Genomic DNA, 16,895 nt, shown 5'->3' on the forward strand with positions numbered 1-16,895 from the left:
TTGCTGCTTTTGCAGCCTTTGGCCTCCCCTCACATCTGTGACCAACACTTCTCCCTCTCTCACCCCTCTCTATGCAACATCTCTCCCTCCCTCTCCATACTTATGTCCAAGAAGTCTCTAGTTCCCCTAATACCTACCTGTGCCCACCTTCCCAGCACTGCTTGCACCTGCACCTACACTGGCATACCCTCAACCTGCCTGCTGGGTTGTGCTTGCTTCTGGGCGAATCTCCCACCCTCAAGTTATTTCCAGGTGGTTTCTAGGGACACTGGGAGCCACAATCCTGGGGCACCACAGTTCCTAGAAAACACTCACAAACCCAGAACACAAACTGCCAGGATTCTTAATCCAGGAAAACAGAGCTAATAAACTAATAGGTTTATTATTAAAAAAAAGTGGTTAAGTGAACTGTAAAAGAAGTAAACAGCGAATAGAAACAGGTAAAATAACAAGAACTCAGTATTAAAGCTAACTAAACACTTTTAATAGTACCTGGGGAGATCAGGAAAAATAACTGCTCATAGGATATGAACAGTGTCTCAGTGCAGAGGTCTATCCCTTCCACACTTCCACTCTGAGACTGGAGAATTCCAGTGCCTTCTGGGCTAGATCTTGGGCTTCAGGGCCAATTAGGGTAAGAGCATTAGCCCTAAGGGTATTTGACCAATGGCACTGCTGGTTACTCTTTCCCTTGTAGGTTTTCCTCTTTTCCTTGGGGAAGGTAAGCTAACAGACCTTTGTTACAGCTTTAGTGCAGAGGACAGCCAGCACCTGCTGGCCAAACAGGGAAAATACCATAAAAGGGAAAAAGTGTCATAAGGCAACATTACAAATCACAAGCATGAAAGTCCCCTGTTTTACCACACTTTGTACATAGGTGTTGCTACAGGGTGGGAAGAGCCACCTCAGTTTTTACCAGCTATGTAGTTGAGCATTTTTTTTTACCTGCCCTCCTCCAGAGATCTGACATATCTTATTATTATTTATTGCATTTGTATCCCACATTTTCCCATCTATTTGCAGGCTCAATGTGGCTTACATAGTCTTGTTATGACATTAACATTACAGAATATTAAATATCATTAGTGATGCATTAAGATTAAGTGAGGGTAAAGAAATGTGAGGGTGTAGAGGAGAGTAAGGTGGGTGAGAATAGAAGGTAAATTGTCTTAACTGGTTGGGTTAGCAAAGTATTCAATGGATTATAGGTTTTCTTTGTAGGCCTTGTTGAAGAGATATGTCTTCAGAGATTTACGAAAGTTGGTTATTTCATCAATTGTTTTCAAATCCTTAGGTAGCGCATTCCACAGTTGCGTGCTCATGTAGGAGAAGGTAGTGGCATGTAACAGCATGTATTTTAGTCCTTTACAGCTGGGGAAGTGCAGATTGAGGAATCTGCGGGCTGATCTTTTAGCATTTCTGGGAGGTAAGTCTACAAGATTTAGCATGTAGGCTGGGGCTTCTGCATGGATGATTTTGTGTACAATCATGCATATCTTGAATGTGATGTGTTCTTTAAGGGGGAACCAGTGTAGTTTCTCTCTTAGGGGTCTTGCACTTTCATATTTGGTTTTTCCGAATATGAGTCTGGCAGCGATATTCTGGGCTGTTTGGAGTTTTTTGATAGTCTGTTCTTTGCATCCAGCGTATAGTGCGTTGCAGTAGTCCAAGTGACTTATTACCATTGATTGTACTAGGGTATGGAAGATGTATCTCGGGAAGAAAGCTTTTACTCTTTTGAGTTTCCACATGGAGAACATTTTTTTCATCATATTCTTCACGTGGGTATCAAGTGTGAGGTTTCTGTCAATGGTAACTCCAAGGATTTTCAGATTTTGTGAGACAGGAAGAGAACAATATGGTGTGGTTATGGTGGTGAAGTTGTTTGTGTTATATTGTGAGGTGAGTACAAGACATTGTGTTTTTTCTGCATAAAGTTTTAACTGGAAGGCATCTGCCCAGGAGTGCATGATTTGGAGGCTTTGGTTGATCTCGGTGATTTCACTCAGATCGTGTTTAAACGGGATATAGATCGTGACATCGTCTGCATATATGTAAGGGTTGAGGTTCTGATTAGCTAGAAGTTTAGCTAAAGGTATCATCATTAGGTTGAAGAGGGTTGGCACCTCTTCCCAATCCCCCCCACACTGCGGTTCGGTATCACCACCTACTCCCCACACTGTGCTCTGGTATCTCCACCCCACATCTGCACCATGGTCCGGTATCTCCTCTCCCCCTCCCCCCCACCTCCAATGTTCCGGTACATTGGAGGCAGTATCAGCGATTGAGGCAGATCACTGTTGGTCGGCTTCAAAAGCTCTCTCTCTAACGCGTCCCGCTTTCTGTGATGTAATTTCCTGTTCTCGTGTGGGTGGGATGCACTACAGAGTAAGCTTCTGAAGCTGGCCAGTGGGGCTATTCCTCAATCACTGGCACTGCCTTCAATGTACTGGGAGGTTGGAGAACCAAGGGCGGGGAGAGGGGAGGAAGGGAATTGCAAGATACCAGACTCCATGGGAGAAGATTCCTTATCCACTGGTGGAGGAACAGGAACAGAAATGCCTAATTAGGCGGGTAGTTGTGAGGGAGAGAGGTGCTAGCCAGGGGGAGTGGGGAAGGGAGGAAGCTGTGAACAGGGGGTGAGTGATGAAGAGAGAGATTGGATGAGGGAAGAGGTATTGGAGCTACCAAAGGAAGGAGAGAGAGAGATGCTAGGGCCCAGGGAGCCTAAAGATCACTAGAGGGAGATGCAGAGGTGGGGGGAGGGAGAAAGAAGGGAATCGTGAGATACCAGACAGGCAGGGGGGGAGGAATATTACTTATCTGCCAGTGGAGGAAGGCAAAAAAATGCCTAATTAGGCGGGGTCCAGGAGGGAAAGAGGTGCTAGCTGAGGGTGTGCGTGACTGGGGAGTGGAGTTGAGAGTAGTGAGGAGAGGAAAGAAGAGAAATATTGGATGAGGGAAGAGAGAGGGAGAGGTAGTGGAGCTCAGGAAAGGAGAGAGATGTTGGGGGGGTGGGCAAAGATCACCAGAGGGAGATAGACTGCAGGGAGGGGGCAGAGGAGAGAGAGGGACAGATGCTGGCCCTGGGATAGGGATTCAGGGGAGAAGGGCCACAATACAGAGGAGTAATGCTGGACACAGGGGAGTGGGGCTACGGGGACAAAGAGGCCAGGTGCTGACAATGAGGGAAGGGATAGGGACAGAGCCACATACACAGAGAGATGTTAGGGCATTTAGGGACACAGGTGGAATGATGGTGGACATGGAGAGAGAAGAAATGGCAAATGGACTGGAGACCCTGGACAAAAAAGCAGAAGATGGATGGGACTCGGGGAATGGGGGAACAGAGCAGAAGATGACTGGGACTTTGGTGACTTGAGTGAGAGCATGTTGGGGGGGGGGGGGCAGAGCAGGACATTATAAATGGGAGAGGTGAAGAGGGAATTTTGAGGGAATAGTGAAGACCTGTCAATTGGTAGGTATGCGTGGGGTGTTTTGGTTTGGGAGAATGAGGGTGTGAAATTGGAGGGGGGTAAGAGAAAGGTTGTGATATAATGTGAGTGACCTGAAAGACTGGAGAGAGGAACTGAAAAGGAATGGGGGTATTGGGGATGGATATGAGAGGAAGAGGATTGGTCTTTGAAGGGGTTGTGATGGTGGAAATGGGGTTAAAAGATGAAAGAGAGGCAATAGGACATGGGGTAGAGGGTGAAAAATAGAAGAATGGCATGAAGGCAAAGGAAGGAAGGAGGGACAGTGATGGGGATGGTGAGGGGATGAGAAGCAGTAGAGGATAAGTGAGGGCTGAGAGGGTAAGTAGAGAGAATGGAATGGGGCTAGGGAGTGGGTAAAAGATATGAAGGGGACAAGGAGATTGGGAAAGTGTTGACCGAGAGACGGGGCAATAGGAGTACTGAGAGAAGATGAGAAGTCAGTAGACTTCTAGTGGCAGACAGATGTAGAGCAGGAAAAGAAAAAAAAGATGAGAAAAAATGGAAAGGTCAACCTAGAAAATAATTTAGAAAATAGACCCAATTAGAAAAATAAAATGCCCAGACAACAAAGGTAGAAAAGAAAAATATTACTTAATAGTTTTTAAGGATTGGGATGTTCTGCTTTGGTAAGTGTATATATTTTCTATGCATTTCTGTCTCTCCTTTACCAGTATTGCACTGCTTATAGAGTCTGGCTACCTTGGGGGTTTCCATTTCAGTTTTTGTAACATAGTAACTAGTAAATGACGGCAGATAAAGACCTGAATGGTCCATCCAGTCTACCCAACAATATAAACTCATTTACATGGTATGTAATACTTTATATGTATATCCGAGTTTGATTTGTCCCTGCCTTTCTCATGGCACAGACCATAGAAGTTCGCCCTGCACTGGTTTTATTCTCCAAATACTGGCATCGCCACCATCTTTTGTGGTATGGGAGTCAGAATTCTCAGTCTCCACCTCCTGGAAGCAGTGCACAGTGTACAACCCATCAGTATTTTTCTGGGCCGTGTCCAGCACCTCACCCTTCTTAGCATTCTCTTGCTGCTGTTGTATCACCTGCCCTGTGGTTCCAACTGTGATAATGATATGGGGCCTTGAGCAAGCATAGATGCCAATGTCCCATGTTCTCAAAACTTCTTGTTTTCCAGGGAGTGGGACGTGGTGAGCATGACCTATGTGGATCCTCAAAGCCCTGTACTGGTGGGATGTGGTGGGCATGACCCATGTGGGTCCTCAAAGCCCTGTGCTGGCTCCCTTAACTCTTGCTTAGTGCAGTTCTGCCACGCTAGTGTTGTGCTCCAAATTGAGCTGCCTAGGCAGTTGTCAAGTAGTTGGGCCAGCACTAGGATGCGGAAATCGGAGAAGGCTATGCAAGGAAAGTCACTTGCTTGCTCCCATCCTTACTTTGCCACTGTGTATTTCTGGGGCAAACAACAAGTATTAGATTTATTCTTTGAGATTATGATCAGCTGAGTGCTTGTGGATCGGTCACTGTTGGGCTCCAAAGAGTTTTGGTCTGACTCAATATGGCATTTTTTTAAAATAAACGTACAATAATATACATCAATCTGTTTATAACTCTGAACCCATTATCCACCTGTTTAATAATACCTGTTTGTTTTTAATCATTCTCACAATAAATAACTGAAATCCCATATTTGTCCCTGTTTGTTTTATATACATCTAATAGCGCTATAAAAAGTAGCAGAATGCACAAGCTTATTTTTCTTTTCGCACTGCGAACCAAAAAACACCTGCAGTAAAATCAACACAATACACCCTCGAGATTATCACCAGAGGACGCTCGCTGCCCGATCCCTACCCAAAGTCATCGCCTCTGCCCCCGGTGGTTCAGCCCTTCGAGCCTCACTTCCGCCCTTCAGTGTACTCCTCTTCTTTCAAAGGCGGAGAAAAATGAGATCATAGCAAGTACACCCAAAAGCAACCTACCCTCCTCCTCCTTGCCGAAAAGTATAATAAAGGTGGACGAGTCCATTCGGCCGAAAGAGGAGGAAAGCCGGATGTCAGATAACGGCGAAGGAGAGAATGGAGGTGTTTCCGCCTCTCGCTATTTATTCGCTTGACCCTTCTCCGTGAGGGGTTGAAAGGAACTGCGTTCGGCGTCCTCTTGTCTCCCTCATCTAGTGGAGGCGGTTGGAACGCTCCGGCAACGGGGGGAAGGGGAGGGGTGGGAAAACAAAGATGGCGCAGGCTCTGTCCGAAGAGGAGTTCCAGCGGCTGCAGGTACAGTGAAAATAAAGCTGAGAAATCAGGCCGAGGGGAGCAAGGGTGGGAATCGAGGTTAAGGCGCCAGAATAAGGTGGAAGGAGAGCACGTGACTAGAGGGGGGGGGGGGTGACTGAAAAAGTGGGAGATCATCATCTGTGAGTATCATCATAAATAGGAAGGAGGAGGGGGACAGGCACGTGACCACGGTGGGTGGTACGGATTGGAGCGGGTTGCGCGCGCTTTGTAGGGTGTTAGGGTGTGTTGTCACGTGATGTAGCACGGGGCCAGTGGTGGTTGTGAGAAGTGGAAGGTAGCGCCCATCATAGCTCTGTCTTGTTTATGTGGGTTTACTACTATTTATAATTTCTAAAGCGCTAGTAGACGTACACTTGAACATGAACAGACAGGCCCTGCTTGACTGAGCTAGTGCTTGGTTTTTTTTCATTAGGAGCTCAGGGTACGTTCGAGTACACTAGTTTCTATCAGATAATTAAGTGACTTCCCAAGTTCAGAATGAGTAGCAGTGGGATTTGAGTGGGTCTTAGCCCGGTTGTCAGCCCATTTCTCTAATCACTAGGTTACTCTGTTCCTCTAAATGCCCCCGCAATGCAGGACTTGCCGGATTAGGTAGGTTATGCAATCGGGCTCTCAAGGGTGGGGGGGGGGGGGGGGGGGGAGAGGTGAGAAAATGTATTGTTTGCGTGTGTGGTAAGGGGTAGGGTCCTTGTACTCAGTATTAAGTGTGAAACAGAGAAGCTTTCATTGCTAAGCAGTGGTCTATCGAAGGCTGTATAGGGTACAAAAATTGTTGCTAGCCCACTATTTTCTCTCATTGGTAGTGGTGAAGTGGCACAACTATGGCTTGGTAATGGCCTGTTACTAACAGTTGAGTTGTCTTATGAGCCAAAATATGCAACACTTTAGCAGTGGCCCCAACAACAAAAACTAAAAATAATGGTTCCAAGGCATGAAAGGTCTATTCACAGATAAGCCTTGGTCCTTAAATTTGAGCCAGAGTTCTTGTCTGTGCTGTACAAGGTTAGGCATTTTTCATAGAGGAGTGGGTGTGTAGGCAGTAATGGACTTAATATATTATTCTACTGCCTTTGGGAGTTATGCACCTTTTATGTAGTATCAATATCATTCTTAACTGCTATTTCCCCTGAAAGGGTCCAATGTGTATAGGAGTACAAAAGCCAAAAATTACAGCATTCTAAATATGGTATCAAATCTCCTAAAAAAATACATTGACTATTATAAAATTTTAAACATAAATCAAATAGAAAGACCTAATGAACTTGATTTGCATACACTGTCTCCATTACATGCAAATCTTTTTCATGCATATTCATATCCGGAAAACGTGACTGGTAAGGGGTACACCAGGACAGGACTTGGGAAACACTGCAGTGGACAGCAGAATAATAGAAACAAATCGGGTCATACAAGGCAATAAAATATACATCAAAAAGCAAAACAATACAATCAGAATGATGAAAGTAGATGAAAGTTGGTCAAGGCATGCAGTAAAATAGTATTAAAGTAGTGACTGTAGGAGAGGGAATCCGAAGCACACCCAGAAGAGCGGAAAACCTAAAAAGTACAAGGAGACTTAAAGAATGGGGCATCAGCTCAATTTTATTGATCATACCTGACGGTGTTTCGGTGAAACTGCTTGCGTCAGGGGTCTAGCAATGGTCACAAACTGTGAATGTCAATGGAAAATGCAGAATCTCTAACAATAGAAAGACGCCGACAAATGGCACAGTTGCTATAACCACAAAAAGACACTGACAAATGGCACAGGTACGCAAGTGATAAACCAAAAGTGCTGCTTGCAGGTTTCTTTTTTTGTTGTAAACCTGCAGAATATCACTATGAAAGTAGTGAAAGGTGTTAATCTTTTTATGTGTGTTAATTTTGTTTGACCCATTTTTCACATTTTCAGGTTGATTAAAACAGCAGTCACATTTCTGTATTCATTGGCAGTTTGAACTCAGCTGTAGAATGTACACCCGTAAATACATTTATAGATACCTTACTTTTTTTGTTGTTGTTTATACGTAATGTTTTATTGCAAGCAGCTGGGAAGACTCATTAAAAGCCAAGTCGTCATTCCCCTCATTACAATTGTGGCTGTACCAGTTTTTTGTAGTAAGTGCCTTTTGTTAGTATAAAATATTCCCCCTCTTCATTGTCTGAGTGGCAAATAGGGGAAAATTACGGAGATGTGTTGATAGCCAAACAAGCATAGGCTATGGAAAGGCCTGAATGACTTGATGATGGCTGGATCAGTAATTTCGTGGACCCCAGTTAGTAGGGCTAAACCAAGATGAAATCTTCTCTGTAGTCATTAGGATGTAAACAGCCTTTCCGTTTTAAATTGTTTTCAAACAAGTCTGCATTTATGTACATTTACTAATTCAACACGGAGTGCACTTTATGCAAACTAAGTTCTACAGTTTTCAGCTTCAGTTAAGGCTGTTGTACCTAACCTGCTTCTCAATTATAGGGCTAGGATGGGTACTTCAGTGTAGGCTAGTTTGTGCTTATTTTTAATTGTGGCAAAAGAACTATTGATGGAGCTAGTTCAGCTTCCACCCAGTAAAAGTACTCATAAAGAGGACCGAAGCACAAACCATTTCAAGTTTTTGGAGTACGTAGATTATTTGTGGGATGTTTATTTTGGCTACCAAGAGAAATGTCCCACTGTACTTCATATTAATTTTAGGCATAGTTTTTTGTACAAAAGATGTTATCACAAAAGGAGCATTCCAAGCAGCTTTGGACAGCTAGACTGAGAAGCTATTGTTCTTCCCAGCACATGGTACAGGGTGTATTAATTCAGTTCAGGATCCTGGGTGATCTACTCTTACAGTGGAAGGACCACAGAGACAGACTGTCCTGGAAAAAGAACTAAAAAAATCTCTGAACTTGCTCCACATATGCCCAGGTATTGCTTAGTCCTAACCAACAAGATTCTTGTCACAAGGTTTTATGGGTTAACCCTGTAGACACTTGAGTGCCCCATCTGCACATGAGCTTCCATACTGGCAACCTCCCACTAGCCAACTGCATAGATGCCAAGGGTGAACCTTCCAGAGAGGGGGACTTCTTTTATTATTTTTTTTGTTGTTAGAAGGTGTCTGGTATATAAATATTAGGGCTGCATTTTGATCACAATTAAAATTTTAAAAGGTATGTCATTTATTTCTTTCCCCACTGCAGCTGCTTATGACTCTAGGCAAGTCACTTAACCCTCCACTGCCCAGAGTCACAAGGAGCTGCAGTGGGAAACAAAATGACATTCCTTTAATCACATGATTAATTGAGAGTACACATTTTAAATTTTTTTTTTGTTACATTTGTACCCCGCGCTTTCCCACTCATGGCAGGCTCAATGCGGCTTACATATACAGGTACTTATTTGTACCTGGGGCAATGGAGGGTTAATTGAAATACAGCTCTAAAAAATTAAAGAATAAAAAGTAATGAAAGGTAAGAAATAAAAAATATAAACAAACATAAATTCAAGAATCTAAAACAGCATGCAGAATAGCTATAGACAGCCTTACAGTTTTCACAGCCTACTTCAGAAAAGGAAGCCTAAAAAGATTTGGGTAGTATTGCTTTACAAATTAAAATAGTAGTATAAAATATTTTACTTTAGTGCCTTTAAGAGTGGAGGCAATATAAGACAGTTTTGAAAAGAATTTTCCCAGTGGCTAAAAATATGCAAATAGGTTTCACAGCACAGGTACTCATAGGTACGGGGTAAGGCAAATTACAGCAAAAGGTGTATTCGGATTTCTTTCTACTGGTTGGGCTACTTGGCTCTTCTCTTAGACCTGCCTTTCATGAATGCCCTTGTTTTGGTAGTGAGGATTGGCGATGGGGTAACATCCAAAGATTGACAACCAGGCCATCTGGGAAGGGATTCTGTTAACTCTAAGGAGGGAGTAGGGCAACAACTGTAAAACTGCTTCTGGCAGATTGCATATGGTGAAGAGACCTACATTTATGTAGATCAATAGGCAGTTTGCATAGTTTTGCAGATGATGGTATTCAGTGTTCAAGATTATTGTGGTCTGCTTTACATGAATTTGCCACGCAGACAGCTGCCTTCTTTATAATTGCTTCAAAATGCAGCCTGAACTGTAGTAGGTGCCAGGAGAAGTGTGTGTGTGTCCCTCTTTGGCAGAACTGCATTGGTTGCTGAAATTGGGAAGCTCTGCCTTATTCTTCCCTAATTGTGGGCCATGATCCCAAATGGGGTCACAAAACCTGTGTTTGGCATTGTCTTGGTTGCACAATTTCTGCAGTCATGCAGATTGGTGAGCACTGTAATAAGGTTGAAATGATGGCTTATGACATTTAGGGCCCTGTTTACTAAGCAGCGTTATAGGTGTATTAATGTTTTTAGCGTGTGTTAACCATGTACGTGCCTACAATATCCCTATAGGCGCCTACATGTTTAGCGCGCGTGCTAAGTGTAGGAGCACTAAAAACACTAACGCACCTTAGTAAACAGGGCCCCAAAAGCTTTCAATGACTAATTTTTGTGAGCCCACTTACAACAGAATGCCCCTAATACAGTTGTAGTCGCCTCAAGACACCCTAGCTATCCATCCCCTTCCCCCCCCCCCCCCCCCCAAATGTATGATGCAGCTGATGAAATGGAGGAATAGAGCAATGTTGGAATAAGCTACCAGGTAATACACACACTCGGAAGAAATTTTATTCATTTCAGAAGCAACTTTAAAACTGGTCTTTTCCCATAAGAGAGTCAGGAGAATAATGGCTGGGAAGGATCGTATAATACATTTTTGAGCAGCCATTTGTATGGTCAGATGCTGTTTAAGTATGTGTGTTATGAATGTGTTAGGAAGTTAATATCCCATACATGTAAATAGAATTTTCATATTTTGTAAACTGCTATGAATAACTGTAACATGCAAGTTTTTGTTTTTTTTTTAAATAGTAGCATAATAAATGATGGCAGGACCAGCATGTTGCATCCATCTTGCCCAGAAAGGTAGCCAGAGTTGTGCTAGCTACTCCATGCAGGTTACCCTCTCCTCCCTTTTGTCATTAGGGTTGTATCTGCTGCTCTGTATGCAGGTAACTACCCCCCCCTCCCCGCCCCATATGCTCCTTTTTGTGGTGTTTTGCTTTGAGTGGAAATATTCTATACCCTTAGTCTTCACTTCAAGTCATTAAGTGCTGCCAACAGGCAGAGTTTTCAGGATATCCCTAATGAATATCGATGAAAGAGATATGCATGCCTGATAAATTTTCATACAGTGGAGGTTATCTCATTAATAGAGATATTCAGGAAATCTGACTTGTTGGTGGCCCCCGAGGACTGCGAGTGAAGACCAAGACTTTATACTTCTATTCCATATTTCTGGTTCTAATATATTTATTAGAAAGCTAATACCGAATGGCAAGGATATAATATTCTCAAACTCAACTTTACAATTTAGTTGGGGTCAACTTTTGGAGAAATGTACTAAGAACAAGACTACAAAGCTAAGTTTGAATTTATCGCTATTTTGAAGAGTTTGAAATATTTAAGAGCCCCAGGAGGTTTTTTGCCAATGATGAGGAAGTCCAACTCCTTGAAAACTATTTATTGAGTCCAGGAGTTTGCGCGAGGCTTTTTCCTCCTCATACAAAAAAAGTGTGCATACGTAATTTATTTAGAACCTTGTTTAGATTTAAATGTGAAGGATGTAATATTACCATCATTTGTACATAGTAACAGCAAAAACTCAAGACTAAACAGGCAATCACAGAACACTCAAAAACTGACTGTGTCCTTGAAACTCTGCAAAATCTTTTTTTTTCACAATATAATCCCACCCTCCAATATTCCTAGGCCACTTCCATCCCCACCCTAATCCCCCTCCCACTGCTGGAGTCCTATAGAAATGCGTTTTAGGAATAATTAAAGCCTCTTGAAGTGTCCTTAAGCAGTAAGGTGTAGCTTGTTGAGAGCCATACTGCTAACTTTTGGGTTAAGAGACTGAGAACAGTCAAAGGAGTAGTGCAGAAAAATGACTCTTCCAAAAATACAAGGGAGCTAAAGTAGTCATATACAGCAGGATTTATTCAACTCATAGACTTGACACAGAGCTGGGCTTCGGCACTGATCGCACCTGCCTCAGGAGCCTGAATCAGATCTAACACTGTGAAGCACTGTGTATGAAGAAAACTTGATGGAATCTGTGAGAAAAAGGAGGATATGATTCAGAATAACCTGTTGGAGGCTTTGTCAATACTGTGAGTAAAACACAGCCGGTCAAAATGTCAGGCCTTTGGAAGTTGAAGCTACTTTGGCCCCCTCATGTTTTTGGAAGAGTCATTTTTGTGCACTACTCCTTTGTCTGTTCTTTTCTACAGTCACAGTTACAGAGCTTATAGTGGAGGAGTGGCCTAGTGGTTAGAGCACTGGTCTTGAAATCCAGATGTGGCTGATTTAAATCCCACTGCTACTCCTTGTGATCTTGGGCAAGTCATTTAACCCTCCATTGCCTCAGGTACAAACTTAGATTGTGAGTCCTCCAGGGACAGAGAAATATCCAGTGTACCTGAATATAACAAAAAAAGGTGTGAGCAAAATCCAAATATATAAATAACTAACTATTACGAAATGTAGTTCAAAGCGGATAATAAGAGGACTAGACCAAACATCTAGGATCATACATTGAATTATTAACAGGATTATGAACTAATTCACTATATTCAAAAAATGTTTTAAAAAATAAGTTTTAAGCATCTTCTTAAAGCTGACAAAGCTTTAATCCCATTTGGAAGGTGTGATGAAAACATCGCTGCTTGATTAAAAATTGTTTGAAATAATTTCCAGTAGTGGACACCTTTAGGACTAGGAAATGTTAGAAAATTAGAATGTCATACCAGACGCATTCTCCCATATACCGGTCTTCATATTAATGTCATCATATAACCCGGTATAGCTTCATACAATATTTTGAAAACTAGGCTACCTAATTTAAACCTAATTTAGCCCTTGACTGGGAGCCAATGGGTCATTACATAAAATGGAGTAATATGCGAATAAACTTTTAGTGAGTAGACCAAATGGATGGTAGTATTTTGTATAGTTTGCAACTGTTTTAAAAGACTCTTTGCCACCCCCAAAATATACTAGATTACAGTAATCCAGTTTACTCAAAATTAGAAACTGAACTACCCGTTGAAATTGTTCACAATTAAGATATTTTTCTAATTCTTCTCAATTTTTGTATTCCCCAAAACAGCTTTTTGTGAATTGATTTGTCCATCACGGTCATCTTGCAGTCAATGATGACCCCCGAAATCTTAATTGATCTTTTTAGTGTGTATGTGGTATTATTCATTGTGTGAAATCATCATCACTTCAACATTTTTCCCAATCAGCAGACATTTGGTCTTTTCCTTATTAAGCTGCAGAAAATTCTTACCCATCCAAACACCAATAAAAGACATGCATCTTGTGACTTCTGGTAGTAAATTTACTAGTTTAGAACTAATTGGAAACAGTATTGTAGTTTCATCACTACTACTACTACTACTACTTAACATTTCTAGAGCGCTACAAGGGTTACCCAGCGCTGTACAGATTAACAAAAAAGGACAGTCCCTGCTCCTAGGAGCTTACAATCTAATGGGCGAAATGTCAAGTAGGGGCAGTCCAGATTTCCTGTGTATATGTGTGTGTATCTATGTAAAGTTTGGTAACTAAGCTTTTCCAGTGAAAATCCTAAAGATGATAGAAACGCATTAAATAGAAGAGGCGACAATGGGGAACCCTGAGGCACCCAACAACCAAGCAACCACCTATCTGAAAGTTCACCCTGCATCTTAACCAAATAGGACCTATGAGAAAGAAAGCCCCTAAACCAATTTAGGACTCTGCCTGATATTGTGCTACTAGATTGAATGAGCTTGACAGGTCCAAGCTAATAAGCTGTTTGAGTTGTGAAAACAAGGTACATAACAATGTTTCTGTACCATGTAAAGCACAAAAACCTGATTAAGAGATGTGTAAAACATCCTTCCATAATCTTGACAAAATATGGAATTGAGACCACTGGCCTATAGTTGGTAACATCCAATGCTGGAATTAAGTGTTTTCTCTCCTATAATGAAAAAATCCTTCCAGATTCAATGGGAAGTTCACCTAGATGAAAATAATACTTAAGCCAAGACATCAGGCTGCTTCAAAAACTGATGCAAACTTCAAGTATGTGGGACACTTGTCCAAAATACAATGAGATTTGGAAAACTTACAGATCAGTTTATTAAGATCCTGTATCACAACTGGTGTGAAAGAGCACCATGTCACATCTGCTGCATAATAATGTAGTCCTATTCCAGTGTCTACTTCTAGGCAGTGATCGCTCATTACTGATTGATTATGCAATTTTGACTGTAGTTTCTCAATTTTGGATCTAAAATAACCCACAGCTTCACAGTTAGCTCTGTATCATTATCTCTACATTGGTCGTGATATTATTTATATCAGTAAGGTCTCTCACTATCTGAAAAAGTTTGCTAATGTGTAAAATATCCCTATCAATAATGCAAGCTCTCTTAGTCTGCTCTATAGCAAGTTTTGTATGTTTTTACAGTTTTCCTCCATTTACCTTTATTAACTTCATTAGGATCTTTGTCACTTTCTTTCCATTTTCCTACAGTTTTGCTTTAAACAGATTAATTCAGTTATAAACCATTTATTCTGATTTTTTTTAACCTCCCTAGTTTGCATTGGTGCAATTTGATTTAGTACTTGTTCACTGACTTTGTTCCAGGTATTTAACTACAATCTATGATCATAGAATCTTAGGTGGTATAATAGACCAAAACAGTTCCTGATCAATTTTTACTGTGGTCTTCATGGATCATGTTAAAATTTCTCTTTGATTTTGAATGCTTCCATTGCATTCTGAAATATAAAAGATAATGATCTGACCATAAAGCAGGAGACCATCTAGGATCTGAAAACAATATATCCTTTGTGTTGGAAAAAGCAAACAGATCTAACTGATGGCCCTTTTCATGGGTTGGTTGATTAGGGGGAAATAAATAGCCTAGGCTCTCCAAAATGATTTTCAAACTCTAATATATGCATATTCTTCCTATTTTCAAGTTGCAAATTTATATCCCTTATCAATAAATTATTCTGAAAACTCAATGAATTCTTAAACACAAAATAAAAAAAAAATCACTGTAACCATTTACCCGGAGGTACATAAAATACAATTTAAAACCCATATAGAGAAGGACCTGTGACAAGGTAAAATCTCTAAAACTGGGTTACTTAAAAACTCCACCAAATCAATAGAGAGACTCTTTTATACATTATTCCAAGACCTCCACCCTTCCATCCCTGCCTAGCTACCGATAAAATTTATAGCCTAAAGGACGTAAGTCCTTTATAATAGGATAATCAGATGATTTTAACCAGGTTTCATTTAAAAACATATCAGATGAACATTCTACAATCCAATCCCTTATAAGTATTGCCTTATTCACAATAGCACAATAGAAGCAAATAATTGCTCTTAAGGTACTGTTGAAGGCACCTTCACAATGTTCCTACTATGTTGTCCATCTCGATGTCTAAAATTAGTTTTGTAACACCTTTCTATTATACATAACTAGTAAAAAAGGCCCGTTTCTGACACAAATGAAACGGGCGCTAGCAAGGCTTTCTTCGGAGTGTGTATGTTTGAGAGTGTATGTGAGAGTGACTGTGCGTGAGAGAGAGAGTGAATGTGCGAGTGTGTGTGTCTGTGAGAGAGAGTGTGTATGTGTGAGAATGAGAGTGTGTGCAAGTGCGTATGTGAGAGAGAGAGTGTGTGTTTCACACAGATACAGTGTGTGCGAGAGAGAGAGTGTGTGTGTGAGACACAGACTCTCTGTGAGACTGAGTGTATGAGACCAAGAGAGTGTGTGAGTGACTGTGTGACACATAGAGAGTGAATGTGATAGAGTGTGTGAGAGACAATGTGTGAGAGAGAGAAAGACATTGTGAGAGAGAGTGTGTGTGTGACAGAGATACCTCCCCACCCCCTCTGGTGTCAGGCCCCCCCTCTCTCTCTGGTGTCTGAGCGTTACTGTGCAGGACACTGAGCTCTGGCTGTGCTTCAAGGAACTGACCAATCCTATTTAATAGAATGCACTTCCAACATTCTGAAGCCGAGAAACCTCGTGTGGTTGGTCACATCTGCTTGTGACGAATCCGGAAGTACGTGATGTCAATTCAGGAGATGGATACAGAGAGCAGGAATGCCTCAGCCATGCAGTCAGCTTCAGAATGTTGGAGGTGCATTCTATTATATAGGATTACTTCTATACTATTTGCTATAAAGTGTGAGCAATCTGAAAGAGGGCTATACAGAGATAATGGCATTAGTGTAGCCTCTATAAGTTGTAAAAAAAAAAAAAAAAAGTGGGATGAGAAGGATAACAATCCACATATATCGAATTCCTAAAAACCTACCCAAAAGGCAAGAAATTAACATATAAGTGACAAATCCCTCCATCTTACATTTCTCTGGTTAAGTACAGTCAACTTAAAATGCAATCATAGTTGCTTCACCAGAGACCAGCAATCACAACTACTACTGCTACTATTATTTAGCATTTATATAGCGCTACAAAGCGTACGCAGCGCTGCACAAACATAGAAGAAAGACAGTCCCTGCTCAAAGAGCTTGCAATCTAATAGACAAAAAATAATAAAGCAAGCAAATCAATTAATGTGTAGAGAAGAGAGGAGGGTAGGTAGAAGCGAGAGGTTATAAGTCAAAAGCAATGTTAAAGAGGTGGGCTTTCAATCTAGATTTAAAGATGATCAAGGATGGGGCAAGACGTAGGGGCTCAGGAAGTTTATTCCAGGTGTAGGGTGCAGCGAGACAGAAGGAGTAAAGTCTGATATCACATCCACACTTCAGCCAATATCAAACCCAGGTTTCCCCTAAAAAACCAGTCAACAGTAGCACCTTTACAAACTCCCTTGTCCAGCGATAACATCACATATCTCTGCATAGTCACTTCACAAAGGAACGGTCCTTTCTCTTGTGCCTTAGGTACTGTGCCGCTGGGCACTTAAATTAAATGGCAGCTGTGTGTGATGTCTGAAAGGGTGGAGCA

General features: G+C 41.6%; 1 protein-coding gene across 4 annotated transcripts in view; it reads left to right on the plus strand.

The window, feature by feature from the left end:
• Positions 1-5,370: 5,370 nt before the first annotated feature.
• The window catches only part of GRIPAP1 (GRIP1 associated protein 1), a 253,480-nt gene continuing 241,955 nt past the window's right edge, over positions 5,371-16,895 (plus strand). For 2 of the 4 annotated variants that reach the window (XR_003941032.1, XM_030194003.1), the window contains exon 1: positions 5,371-5,747. Coding sequence is in view for 2 of the 4 variants with exons in the window: in XM_030194003.1 (XP_030049863.1) it covers positions 5,706-5,747 (42 nt within the window). In the remaining 2 variants the exon portion in view is untranslated. The remainder of the gene's footprint in view (positions 5,748-16,895) is intronic. The other 2 variants (XM_030194004.1, XM_030194005.1) reach the window with 2 other exon arrangements.

The sequence above is a fragment of the Microcaecilia unicolor genome, chromosome 2 (genome assembly GCF_901765095.1).
Source record: "Microcaecilia unicolor chromosome 2, aMicUni1.1, whole genome shotgun sequence".
NCBI classification, from domain to species: Eukaryota; Metazoa; Chordata; class Amphibia; order Gymnophiona; family Siphonopidae; genus Microcaecilia; species Microcaecilia unicolor.